Source organism: Pogoniulus pusillus, chromosome 30, assembly GCF_015220805.1.
Source record: "Pogoniulus pusillus isolate bPogPus1 chromosome 30, bPogPus1.pri, whole genome shotgun sequence".
NCBI classification, from domain to species: domain Eukaryota; kingdom Metazoa; phylum Chordata; class Aves; order Piciformes; family Lybiidae; genus Pogoniulus; species Pogoniulus pusillus.
Genome location: NC_087293.1, coordinates 1322942 through 1336146, shown reverse-complemented (window position 1 = coordinate 1336146; position 13205 = coordinate 1322942). Strand labels below are relative to the sequence as shown.

General features: G+C 63.0%; 1 protein-coding gene across 4 annotated transcripts in view; it reads left to right on the top strand.

The window, feature by feature from the left end:
• Nucleotides 1-3740, top strand: part of MORC2 (MORC family CW-type zinc finger 2) — a 60233-nt gene extending 56493 nt beyond the window's left edge. For all 4 annotated transcript variants that reach the window (XM_064168810.1, XM_064168808.1, XM_064168811.1 and 1 more), the window contains 2 exons: nucleotides 928-1116; nucleotides 2329-3740. In XM_064168810.1, coding sequence (XP_064024880.1) covers nucleotides 928-1116; nucleotides 2329-2397 — 258 coding nt within the window. In that variant the 3' untranslated portion in view covers nucleotides 2398-3740. The remainder of the gene's footprint in view (nucleotides 1-927; nucleotides 1117-2328) is intronic.
• Nucleotides 3741-13205: the final 9465 nt, after the last annotated feature.

Below are 13205 nucleotides of genomic sequence, written 5' to 3'. Positions count from 1 at the left end.
TGTGGGGAAAGGGAGCCACAGAGCCAGGAGGGTTGGAGAAGACCTTGAAGGTCCTGAGTCCATCCCCAACCCAACCACCATGGCCACTAAGCTCTACCCTGCAGCTCCACATCCACAGCTTCTGCAACACCTCCAGCCATGGGGACTCCACCACCTCCCTGGGCAGCCTCTGCCAACCCCAGACCACTCCTGCAGCAAAGAGATTGTTCCTCATCCCCAACCTCCCCCTCCCCTGGCACAGCCTCAGCCATTTCCTCTGCTCCTGTCGCTGCTTACCTGGGAGCAGAGCCCAGCCCCAGCCTCACTGCAGCCTCCTCTCAGGCAGCTGTAGAGAGCAAGGAGCTCTCCCTCAGCCTCCTCTTCTCCAGGCTGCACCCCCCCAGCTCCCTCAGCTGCTCCTCTGAACCCTTCCTCAACCTCACTGCTCTTTGAACACCTTCCAGCCCCTTTCCTGTGCACTTCCTCGGGGTCAGGTTGGGTGTTGGAAGCACTTCCTCATGGTTTGATTGGATGTTGGAAGCACTTCCTAGGGGTCAGGTTGGGTGTTGGAAGCACTTCCTAGGATCAGGTTGGGTGTTGGAAGCACTTCCTAGGGTCAGGTTGGGTGTTGGAAGCACTTCCTAGGGTCAGGTTGGGTGTTGGAAGCACTTCCCAGGGTCAGGTTGGGTGTTGGAAGCACTTCCCGGGGTCAGGTTGGGTGCTGGAAGCACTTCCTCATGGAAAGGGCCATTGGAGCCTGAGCTGCTCTGCCCGGGGCAGTGCTGGAGTCGCTGCCCCTGCAGGCGTTTAGGGCCAGCTCGGCTGTGGCACAGTGCCCTGGGCTGTGGCTGCGGTGCCCTTGGGTGCCAGGCTGGACTGGCTGACCCCAGAGGTCTCTTCCAGCCCCAGTGCTTCTGAGGGGCCTCTCTTGTGCTCTGCCTCCTGCAGAAGGAGTACTTCAAGCAGTACGAGGTAGGGCTGCAGAACCTCTGCCACTCCTACCAGACGCGCGCCGATGCCCGCGCCAGGGCCTGCGAGGAGAGCCTGCAGCTCTCGGAGAGGAAGCTGAAGGAGACCGAGGAGAAGCTGCAGAAGCTGAGGACAAACATCGTGGCCCTTCTGCAGAAAGTGCAGGAGGTGAGTGAGGAAGGGCAGCAGCAGCAGCAGAGCTTCCCCACCAGCAGTCCCCTCCTGCAGGCACAGCAGATGTGGCACTGCAGCAGGCTCTGCCTCTGCTGCCTGCAGCTTGGGCTCAGGCCATCAGGAGCAGCTGAGTGTGCAGCTGCTGGCACTGCCAACCTGGGGGTCCTGGTGAGTGGTAACTGAGACTGGAGATGAAGAAGAGGATGATCAGAGGGCTGGAGAAGCTCTGCTGTGGGAACAGGCTGGCAGAGTTGGGGCTGTTGAAATCTCCAAGGAGACCTTAGAGCCTGAAGGAGCTCCAGGAGAGCTGGGGAGGAACTTTGGACAAGGGCTGGGAGTGACCAGTACCAGGAGCAATGGATTGGAGCTTGAGGAGGGCAGATTGAGAGTGGAGATGAAGGAGTTCTTTGCAGTGGGGGTGAGGAGACACTGGCATAGGTTGAGGGCAGGGAGACCCAACCAACCCAAACCAATCAACCCAACCCAAGCAACCTAACCCAATCCAGCCAACCCAATTCTAGCAACCAACTCAACCCAAACCAATCAAACCTGCCAACCCAACCCAACAAACACCAGCAACCACCCCAACCACCCTAACCAGCCCAAACAACCAACCCAAACCAATCAAACCCTGCCCCTCAGCACTAGGGCCACAGCTGCTGCAGCCCCTCCAGGGCTGGGCACTGCAGCACTGCCCTGGGCAGCCTGGGCCAAGCTTTGAGAGCCCTTCCAGGCCACAAAGAGTTCCTGAGCTGCAGCCTGAGCCTGCCCTGGGGCACCTTGCAACCATTGCCTCTGCTGCTGTGCCTTGGCACCAAGGAGCAGAGGCTGCCCCCTGCTCCCTGCCCCCTCCCTGCAGGCAGCTGCAGAGAGCAAGGAGCTCTGCCCTCAGCCTCCTCTGCTGCAGCCTGCACCACCCCAGCTCCCTCAGCCCCTCCTCAGCCCCAGCTGCTCCAGGCCCTTCTCCAGCCTGGCTGCCCTGCTCTGCATAGGCTGCAGCCCCTCAGTGTCCTTCCTGCAGGCAGGGGCCCAGAGCTGAGCACAGCACTCCAGGGGTGGCCTCAGCAGTGCTGGGCACAGGGGGATGCAGGGGAGGTTGCCCAGGGCAGATGCTGCAGAGGATTCTGCACTGCTCTCTTTTATCACTCCCTTGCAAGTGCCTTCCAGATCCACTTTTCACTGCTGCTCCTTGTGCTTTGCTTTCAGGACATTGATATCAACACAGATGATGAGCTGGATGCCTACATCGAGGACTTGATCACCAAAGGAGACTGAGCAGCCTCAGCCCAAGGCCTGGGGAAGGGCAGAGGGAGCTGTGGAGGGAGCTGTGAGCTCCTGCAGTGAAGGACTGAGGCGGCTGAGGAGGAGGAGAGGATTTTCCCAGCACCCCTGCGTTGATGTCCAGCTCCTCCCTGTGACTTGGTGGGGAAGAGGCCCTGGAGCTGTGGGCAGTTTTCCAGGCTGCAGCACTCTGAGATCTCTTCCTCTTGTTTATAAATATTTATTTTTCAAAGAAGTCAGAACTGTGCCTGATGAGGTGGCACAGGACTGCTGCCTGCTGTGGAGGGAGGGAAGTGTGAGCTACCCTCTCTGTGCACCTGGGATCGAGTCCTCTGCTCCATCTGGCAGAGCAGCACATCCTGCCCAGCAGGGTGGGCTCATGTCACAACAGCAGCTTAATAAACCTTCAGGTATGGAAGAAGAAGAGGTCAGGACTTAGGCTCTGAAGAGCTTGGGGCTAGGAGAAAACCCAAGTCAGGAATCTGAGCTGTGTGGAGACCAAAACACAGCTCCTGAGCTGAGGGGAGGAGATCTCAGTGCAGCTGAGGAGCTGGAGGTAGGGCACTGGCACCTGCCAGTGCAGTGAGCTTCCTGAATGTGAGGTCTCTCTGCTGGATGAAGAGGATGGCAGAGGGCTGGGATCAGCAGAAGGGAGAGAGCAGGAGCTGGGATTGTTTTCTAGCAGCCACCCTCTGGCACGCTGCTGGGAGAGAAAGCTTGGAGACAAAAGCTGCCACAGCAGCAGCACTCCCTGGGCAGCTGGAAGTGACCACCCTCTGCTGCATGCCCTCAGGCCTGGCTTGCTCTGATCACTTTGCTCTCCCAGGTCATGTTGTGAGAGGGCTGAAATTTGGAGCCCTGCACTGCATCCTGAGTCAGCAACAGGAGTTCCTTCCTCCTGTCCTGCCAGCTGCAGGCTGCACTACAGCTCCTAGCAGCCTGCTTGTGGCCAAGGTGTGAGGCTTAGGCAGCCTCACACTTCTGCTAGGAGAAAGATATCCGTGGCCCTGGTGCTCAGAAAAGTGAAGGCCTCTGCAGCCTGGTGCTGTGCACAGCTTCCTCGGTGGTGCCCAGCTGCAGAACAGCAGTGGGAGCTCTGGGGCTCTGCTGGCAGCTGAACGTCTGAGAGCTGTGCTGCCAGGAGGGGAAGTCCAAACAGCAGCTGCTGCACAGGAGCATCTTCAGCACCAATGCTCTGAGCTCCTGGAGAACTCCTAGCCCCTGGGTACCTGCCAGCTGCCCTTTCACCCAGAGACCCCTCCCCAGCAGGGAAGAGGCCCTGGGGAAAGGAGGAGGTCCAAGGAGTGAAATAAAAGCATTTAATGAGACGAGACAAACTGGTACCAGTATCAAGTCTATAAAGTTACACTGGGCCCAGCAGAGGTGCAAGACACTGAGGTCCTGGAGCATGTCCAGAGAAGAGCAGAGGCTGGAGAGGGGTCTGGAGGGGATCAAATGAGGAGCAGCTGGGGGTGCTGAGTCTGGAGAAGAGGAGGCTGAGGGCAAATTGCATCCTGGCTGCAGCAAAAGCAGGTGGGAGAGGTGATTCTGCCCTCACTGCTGTGTCCAGCTTTGGAGCCCTCCACACAGGAGAGACCTGAACCTGCTGCAGAGGCTCCAGAGGAGGCCACAGAGGTGCTGAGAGAGCTGGAGCAGCTCTGCTGTGGGCACAGGCTGGCAGAGTTGGGACTGTGCAGCCTGCTCCTGTGCAGGCAGAGCTCAGAGCTGCACTGCAGGAGCTGCAGGGGAGCTGCAGGCAGGCTGGGGAGGGACTGCTCAGAAGGGGCTGTGGGCACAGGCCCAGGGCAGTGGTTTGGCAGTGGAGCAGGGCAGAGGTAGGTTGGGCATCAGGAGGGAGTTGTGGCCAGGGAGGGTGTGGAGAGCCTGGCCCAGGCTGCCCAGGGCTGTGCTTGAGGCCCCATCCCTGCAGCCATCCAAGCTCAGCCTTGCTGTGTCCCTGTGCAGCCTGCCCTGGCTGCAGCTGTCCCTGCTGCCTGCAGGGGTGGGCAGGATGCCCCTGGAGGGTCCCTTCCAGCCCCGTGCCCTCTCTTCAATCACATTCGGTGTTCTGTGCTCCACAGCCTCCCTGGAGGTGTTCAGGACCAGGTTGGATGAGGCCTTGAGCAACCTGTTCCAGTGGGAGGTGTGCCAGGGGCTTGGCACTGGCTGTGCTTTGAGCTCCCTTCCAACCTGACCCATTCTCTGACTCTAAAAGCAGGCAGCCTCTGGCAGCAGCAGCACAGCAGAGCCTCCTCCACTGCCTGGGGGTGGCTTTTTTGCCACCATGAGGGCTTGCCAAGGGTGGGTGGGGTAGCACCAGCTGCTTGCTGCCCTGGCTGTGAGCCATGCTTTCAGGAGGGCTGAGATGGCACTGGTGGGTGGTAGAGCTGTGCCGTGGGCCTGCCTGACAGCCTGGCTCTGAGAGTGCCTGCAGGATAGAGGCTGTGTGGCTTCTGGGGGGGTTGGGCTGTGCTGCTGGCCCCAGTGGGATCCAGCAGCCAGGGCACCCTTGCAACCTTGCCTTAGGCAGGGACCCAGCCTGTGGCTCCTCAGCAGGAGGGTTTCAGTGCACACTGCAGGCTGCAGTGAAAGGACTGCTCCTGACACTTGACTCTAACCCTGTGATGGCAGCCAGAATGGCTGAGCTGCTGCCCCTGTGCAGTGCTGATCTGCTCCCCCTGTGCAGTGTTGATCTGCTTCCCTGTGCAGTGCTGTTGTGCTCCCCCTGTGCAGTGCTGATCTGCTTCCCTGTGCAGTGCTGCTGAGCTCCCCCTGTGCAGTGCTGATCTGCTCCCCCTGTGCAGTGCTAATCTGCTCCCCTGTGCAGTGCTGTTGTGATTTCCCCTGTGCAGTGCTGTTGTGCTCCCCCTCTGCAGTGCTGATCTGCTTCCCTGTGCAGTGCTGCTGAGCTCCCCCTGTGCAGTGGTCACTGCTGCACTTGCACTGCTCCTTGTCAGGCTCATCCTGCACTGGGCCACGCTGCTCCTGCTACGGCAGCTCCTGCCCAGGGAGCTGCTGCCCTTGACTGAGCTTTGGCTTAGCAGCTGTAGCCCAGCTCTGGCCTGGACTCACCCACACAAGGCAGACCCTTAGGGCTGGCCCTGCCCCACTGGAGCCTTATCTGCCAGCCACAGGCTCTGCAGGGTCAGAGCTGCTGTGGCACAGACTCAGCCACAGCCTCGGGCAGTGGGAGGTGCAGCTTTGCCAGCCTGGCCTCACCCATGGGCTGCAGGCTGCTGAGATCCATCTGCAGCAGCATGGCTGTGCCACAGCCACCCTCACTTCTGGCCCACAACAACCCCAAGCAACACTACAGGCTTGGGGCAGTGTGGCTGGAGAGCTGCTGGCAGAAAGGGACCTGGGGGCTGTGATAGACAGGAGCTGAATGCCTGCAGTGTGCCAGGAGCTGGGTGTGAGACAGCAGTGTGCCAGGAGCTGAGTGTGAGCCTGCAGTGTGCCAGGAGCTGAGAGTGAGCCTGCAGTGTGCCAGGGAGCTGAGAGTGAGCCTGCAGTGTGCCAGGGAGCTGAGTGTGAGCCAGCAGTGTGCCAGGAGCTGAGTGTGAGCCTGCAGTGTGCCAGGAGCTGAGAGTGAGCCTGCAGTGTGCCAGGGAGCTGAGTGTGAGCCTGCAGTGTGCCAGGAGCTGAGAGTGAGCCTGCAGTGTGCCAGGGAGCTGAGAGTGAGCCTGCAGTGTGCCAGGAGCTGAGAGTGAACCTGCAGTGTGCCAGGGAGCTGAGTGTGAGCCAGCAGTGTGCCAGGAGCTGAGTGTGAGCCTGCAGTGTGCCAGGAGCTGAGTGAGCCTGCAGTGTGCCCAGGGAGCTGAGTGTGAGCCTGCAGTGTGCCAGGAGCTGAGTGTGAGCCTGCAGTGTGCCAGGAGCTGAGAGTGAGCCTGCAGTGTGCCAGGGAGCTGAGAGTGAGCCTGCAGTGTGCCAGGAGCTGAGAGTGAACCTGCAGTGTGCCAGGGAGCTGAGTGTGAGCCAGCAGTGTGCCAGGAGCTGAGTGTGAGCCTGCAGTGTGCCAGGAGCTGAGTGAGCCTGCAGTGTGCCCAGGGAGCTGAGATTGAGCCTGCAATGTGCCAGGAGCTGAGTGTGAGCCTGCAGTGTGCCAGGGAGCTGAGAGTGAGCCTGCAGTGTGCCAGGAGCTGAGATTGAGCCTGCAGTGTGCCAGGAGCTGAGCGTGAGCCTGCAGTGTGCCAGGAGCTGAGCTTGAGCCTGCAGTGTGCCAGGAGCTGAGTGTGAGCCTGCAGTGTGCCAGGAGCTGAGTGTGAGCCTGCAGTGTGCCAGGAGCTGAGTGTGAGCCTGCAGTGTGCCCAGGCAGCCAAGCAGGCCAGTGGCATCCTGGCTTGGATTACAAATGCTGTGCCCAGCAGCAGCAGGGAGGGGATTGTGCCCTTGGGAGGGGACTGTGCCCTTGGGCTCTGCTCTGCTGAGCTCACACCTCGAGTGCTGTGCTCCGTCCTGGGCAGCTCAGGACCAGAGCTGTGCAGGTGCTGGAGCAGGGGCAGAGGAGGGCAGGGAAGCTGTGAAGGGCCTGGAGAGTAAATGTGCTGAGGAGAGGCTGAGGGAGCTGGGGAGGGTTGGTGTGAGGAAGAGGAGGCTGAGGGCAGAGCTCAGTGCTGCCTGCAGGGACATTGTGCAGAGGCTGCTGTGGGCTCTGCTGCCAGGGAGCTGCAGACAGCCCAAGGGGGAATGGCCTCAGGCTGAGCCTGGGCAGGCTCAGGTTGGACATGAGGCAAAGGTTTGTCAGGGTCAGAGTGGTCAGGGGCTGGGGTGAGCTGCCCAGGGGGGTGGTGCAGTCCCCAGCCTGGCTGTGCTTCAGGGTGGTTGGGCTGTGGTGCTTGGGGCTCTGGTTCAAGGTGACTCCTGCAGAGCAGGGCTCTGGCTCGGGCTTGGTGCCCCTGAGGGGCTGTGCCAGGCTGGGTGTGGCATGGGGCCCGCAGGGTGCCCCTGGTGCCGAGGGCAGCTGTCTGGGCGAGGGCAGCAGCAGTGCCCAGTTGCATTGCAGCAGAGGAGGAAGGCGCTGGGGTGGTCCTTGGTGGGGCAGGGGCGGCCGAGGCGCTGCTGCTGCTGCTGTGCCCCGGCGGCTGCGGAGGCTGCGAGCCCCCCGGCAGGGCTCGGTGTGTGGCGCCGGTGGCAGGCGGTGTGAGGCCAGGCAGCTGCGGAGCCCGGGGTGCCCCCGCTGGGCACCAGGGACAGCGCCCAGCCCCGGCGCAGCCTGGCAGGAGAGCGGAGCCCGGGGGGCAGCGAGCGGCTGGCACGGCCCGGCCGGGCCCTGGGGCAGGGCAGCAGGAGGGCGACCTGCAGCTGCGTCCCCTTGGGGGCTGGAGCCTCTGCCCTGCCCGCACCAGCGCGCCCGGGAGCCAAGCGGGGCTGAGGGGAGCCGAGCGGGGCTGAAAGGAGCCGAGCGGGGCTGAAGGGAGCCGAGCGGGGCTGAAGGGAGCCGAGCGGGGCTGAAGGGAGCCGAGCGGGGCTGAGGGGAGCCGAGCGGGGCTGAAGGGAGCCGAGCGGGGCTGAAGGGAGCCGAGCGGGGCTGAAAGGAGCCGAGCAGGGCTGAGGGGAGCCGAGCGGGGCTGAAGGGAGCCGAGCGGGGCTGAAGGGAGCCGAGCGGGGCTGAAGGGAGCCGAGCGGGGCTGAAAGGAGCCGAGCAGGGCTGAGGGGAGCCGAGCGGGGCTGAAGGGAGCCGAGCGGGGCTGAAGGGAGCCGAGCGGGGCTGAAGGGAGCCGAGCGGGGCTGAGGGGAGCCGAGCGGGGCTGAGGGGAGCCGAGCGGGGCTGAAAGGAGCCGAGCGGGGCTGAGGGGAGCCGAGCGGGGCTGAAAGGAGCCGAGCGGGGCTGAAAGGAGCCGAGCGGGGCTGAGGGGAGCCGAGCGGGGCTGAGGGGAGCCGAGCGGGGCTGAAAGGAGCCGAGCGGGGCTGAGGGGAGCCGAGCGGGGATGAGGGGAGCCGAGCGGGGATGAGGGGAGCCGAGCGGGGCTGAAGGGAGCCGAGCGGGGCTGAAAGGAGCCGAGCGGGGCTGAAGGGAGCCGAGCGGGGCTGAGGGGAGCCGAGCGGGGCTGAGGGGAGCCGAGCGGGGCTGAAGGGAGCCGAGCGGGGCTGAAGGGAGCCGAGCGGGGCTGAGGGGAGCCGAGCGGGGCTGAAAGGAGCCGAGCGGGGCTGAAAGGAGCCGAGCGGGGCTGAGGGGAGCCGAGCGGGGCTGAAAGGAGCCGAGCGGGGCTGAAAGGAGCCGAGCGGGGCTGAAAGGAGCCGAGCGGGGCTGAAGGAGCCGAGCAGGGCTGAAAGGAGCCGAGCGGGGCTGAAAGGAGCCGAGCAGGGCTGAAGGGAGCCGAGCAGGGCTGAGGGGAGCCGAGCGGGGCTGAAAGGAGCCGAGCGGGGCTGAAGGGAGCCGAGCGGGGCTGAAAGGAGCCGAGCGGGGCTGAAAGGAGCCGAGCGGGGCTGAAGGGAGCCGAGCAGGGCTGAAAGGAGCCGAGCGGGGCTGAAAGGAGCCGAGCAGGGCTGAAAGGAGCCGAGCGGGGCTGAAAGGAGCCGAGCAGGGCTGAAGGGAGCCGAGCGGGGCTGAGGGGAGCCGAGCGGGGCTGAAAGGAGCCGAGCGGGGCTGAAGGGAGCCGAGCGGGGCTGAGGGGAGCCGAGCGGGGCTGAGGGGAGCCGAGCGGGGCTGAGGGGAGCCGAGCGGGGCTGAGGGGAGCCGAGCGGGGCTGAGGGGAGCCGAGCGGGGCTGAAAGGAGCCGAGCGGGGCTGAAAGGAGCCGAGCGGGGCTGAAAGGAGCCGAGCGGGGCTGAAAGGAGCCGAGCGGGGCTGAAAGGAGCCGAGCGGGGCTGAGGGGAGCCGAGCGGGGCTGAAGGGAGCCGAGCGGGGCTGAAAGGAGCCGAGCGGGGCTGAGGGGAGCCGAGCGGGGCTGAAGGGAGCCGAGCGGGGCTGAAGGGAGCCGAGCGGGGCTGAAGGGAGCCGAGCGGGGCTGAAGGGAGCCGAGCGGGGCTGAAAGGAGCCGAGCGGGGCTGAGGGGAGCCGAGCGGGGCTGAAGGGAGCCGAGCGGGGCTGAAGGGAGCCGAGCGGGGCTGAAAGGAGCCGAGCGGGGCTGAAAGGAGCCGAGCAGGGCTGAGGGGAGCCGAGCGGGGCTGAAGGGAGCCGAGCGGGGCTGAGGGGAGCCGAGCGGGGCTGAGGGGAGCCGAGCGGGGCTGAAGGGAGCCGAGCGGGGCTGAAAGGAGCCGAGCGGGGCTGAAGGGAGCCGAGCAGGGCTGAAGGGAGCCGAGCAGGGCTGAGGGGAGCCGAGCGGGGCTGAAGGGAGCCGAGCGGGGCTGAAAGGAGCCGAGCGGGGCTGAGGGGAGCCGAGCGGGGCTGAAGGGAGCCGAGCGGGGCTGAGGGGAGCCGAGCGGGGCTGAAGGGAGCCGAGCGGGGCTGAAGGGAGCCGAGCGGGGCTGAAGGGAGCCGAGCGGGGCTGAAAGGAGCCGAGCGGGGCTGAAGGGAGCCGAGCGGGGCTGAAGGGAGCCGAGCGGGGCTGAAGGGAGCCGAGCGGGGCTGAAAGGAGCCGAGCAGGGCTGAAGGGAGCCGAGCGGGGCTGAAGGGAGCCGAGCGGGGCTGAAGGGAGCCGAGCGGGGCTGAAAGGAGCCGAGCGGGGCTGAGGGGAGCCGAGCGGGGCTGAAAGGAGCCGAGCGGGGCTGAAGGGAGCCGAGCGGGGCTGAAGGGCTGGCACAGGAGCCTGAGGCCAGAGCCATGCCCCCAGGCAGTGCCCATTTCCCAGCAGGCTGCCCAGTGCCTGCCCCCCTGCCAGAGCCCCAGCAGCAGCAGCAGTGCCTTCGGATGATGCAGGCTGGCTCTAGAGCTGGGGCCTGGCACGCAGCTGGGCAGCCTGGACCTGGGGCAGTGCTGCTGGGAGAGCAGGCAGTGCCAGCAGCAGCCCTGGCAGTGTGCTGGCAGTAGTGCCAACCTTGCCCCATTGTGCAGTGGGGCTGGGAGAGGCCAGGGGTGGGGCTGATGTCTGTGCTGGGTGCCATGCCCATGGAGATGCTATGCCCAGGCATTGCATGCCCCCTAAGCAGCTGTGCTGCTGCTGCTGCCGCTGTGCCCTCTGGGGTACTGTGCTGGCACTGGGTGAGGTCTGCCCTGGCACCTGGTGGGGGGAGCAGTGTGCCCTGGGCAGCAGCAAATGCTGCCCTGCTGCTCCTTCTGCCATCTGCAGCCCAGGGCCAAGCTTCAGCTTGCCCTGGCTGCAGCTGCTGGCCCAGAGTGGTAGGGGAAGGGCATTGGAAAGGTCATTGCTGGGAGCATAAAGTCCTGCAGGGAGCAGAGAGAGCCCCAGGGGCTGGGCAGCTGTGCCAGGCTGTTTTGCCCTCTGAGTCTCTCCCCTGCTGCTGCTGTCCGTGTCTGAGGCAGACACAGCCATTCCCTTCCTCTCTGCCTCTGCTCTCTTGCCCTGTCCTCTGCCTGGGGCTGCTCTTGGGGCTGTGCTTGGAGCTGTTAGAATCACAGAACCAAGCAGGGTGGCAGAGAGCTCCAGGCTCACTCTTCCCAGCCTAGCACCCAGCCCTGCCCAATCACCCAGACCATCACAGTATGACAGTCTCACAGTATCATCAGGGTTGGAAAAGACCTCACAGATCATCAAGTCCAACCCTTTAGCACAGAGCTCAAGGCCAGACCATGGCACCAAGTGCCACGTCCAGTCCTGCCTTGAACAGCTCCAGGGACGGCGACTCCACCACCTCCCCGGGCAGCCCATTCCAGTGTCCAGTGACTCTCTCAGGGAAGAACTTTCTCCTCACCTCCAGCCTAAATCTCCCCTGGCACAGCCTGAGGCTGTGTCCTCTTGTTCTGGTGCTGGCCACCTGAGAGAAGAGAGCAACCTCCTCCTGGCCACAACCACCCCTCAGGTAGTTGCAGACAGCAATAAGGTCTCCCCTGAGCCTCCTCTTCTCCAGGCTAACCAATCCCAGCTCCCTCAGCCTCTCCTCGTAGGGCTGTGCTCAAGGCCTCTCCCCAGCCTCGTTGCCCTTCTCTGGACACGCTCAAGCATCTCAATGTCCCTCCTAAACTGGGGGGCCCAGAACTGGACACAGCACTCAAGGTGTGGTCTAACCAGTGCAGAGTACAGGGGCAGAATGACCTCCCTGCTCCTGCTGACCACACCATTCCTGATGCAGGCCAGGATGCCACTGGCTCTCTTGGCCACCTGGGCACACTGCTGGCTCAAACCATGGCACTAAGTGCCCCAGCCAGGCTTGGCTGCAACACCTCCAGCCATGGCCACTCCACCACCTCCCTGGGCAGCCCATTCCAATGCCAATCACTCTCTCTGCCAACAACTTCCTCCTAACATCCAGCCTAGACCTGCCCTGGCACAGGTGGAACGCAGTTTACGGGGCATTCACGGGCAAAACACGCGAGGCTGACTCGTAGAGACCAAGCTCAAACACGGAGATCCCCTTCCCAAAACTAACCCAGGGAAAGTCTTTATGAGGCTGCAGAGTAACATTTCAGAAAATGGCAAGTAACAGAGTCTGTATTTTAAGAGTTCTTTGAGTTTTCAGAAGTTACTCAGTCTTTAGACAAAGCCAGTTGGTTACTCACTGTTCCTAGCTGCTTGGCAGGGTGTGGAGCAGTACTGGGTCTGGTACTGGATCTGGGATGTTGTCTTTTCCTTTGCCAGGATCGGGCCCATCACCTCCTCATGCCTAACCCTCGGCAACCTCGCCCTCATAGGGACCCCCTTCCTTGCTGGATTTTACTCAAAAGACCTTATTATTGAAAACCTAAACACCTCATACCTAAACTCATGAGCCCTCCTCCTCCTCACCCTCCTAGCCACATCATTCACTGCCACCTATAGCCTCTGCCTGACCCTCAGAGTCCAAACAGGACCCAACCGCTCAGCCTCCATCACTGCTATCAATGAAAACAACCCTACAATCCTCAACCCCATCACCTGAGGTAGCATCACAGCTGGCCTAACCAGCAACAGAACAAGGGGACACGGTCTCAAGTTGTGCCAGGGTAGGTCTAGGCTGGATGTTAGGAGGAAGTTGTTGGCAGAAAGAGTGATTGGCATTGGAATGGGCTGCCCAGGGAGGTGGTGGAGGCACCGTGCCTGGGGGTCTTCAAGAAAAGCCTGGATGTGGCACTTAGTGCCATGGTCTGGTTGATTGGTTAGGGCTGGGTGCTAGGTTGGACTGGATGAGCTTGGAGGTCTCTTCCAACCTGGTTGATTCTATGATTTTTCTACTCATAATTCATACTTCTCTGACAATCTCATCCTTAATCCTGCCTACAAAAACACCACCAATAACCATGCCCTTGACAACAAAGAGAGCAGCAATCCTAAATCACTCCAGGCCCCTCCCCAGCCTTGCTGCCTTGCTCTGGGCACCTTCCAGCACCTCAACATCTCTCTGCAATGGAGGAGCCCAGAACTGGACACAGCACTCCGGGGGGGGGGGGCCTGAGCAGTGCTGGGCACAGGGGCACAAGAACCTCCCTTGCCCTGCTGCCCACACTGCTCCTGAGCCAGCCCAGGATGCCAGTGGCTCTGCTGCCCACCTGGGCACTGCTGCCTCAGCTTCAGCTCCTCTCTGCCAGCACCCACAGGGCCCTCTCTGCCTGGCTGCTCTCAGCCCCAGCCTGCAGTGCTGCTTGGGGTTGTTGTGGCCAAAGTGTAGAACCCTGCCCTTGGCCTTGTTCAGTCTCATCCCCTTGGCCTCTGCCCACCCATGCAGCCTGGCCAGGTCCCTCTGCAGGGCTCTGCTACCTTCCCTCTTGGGGCTGCTATTGGCTCTGCGCTTGGGGCTGAGCTTGGGGGATGCCTGAGGAGGGCTCTGGCA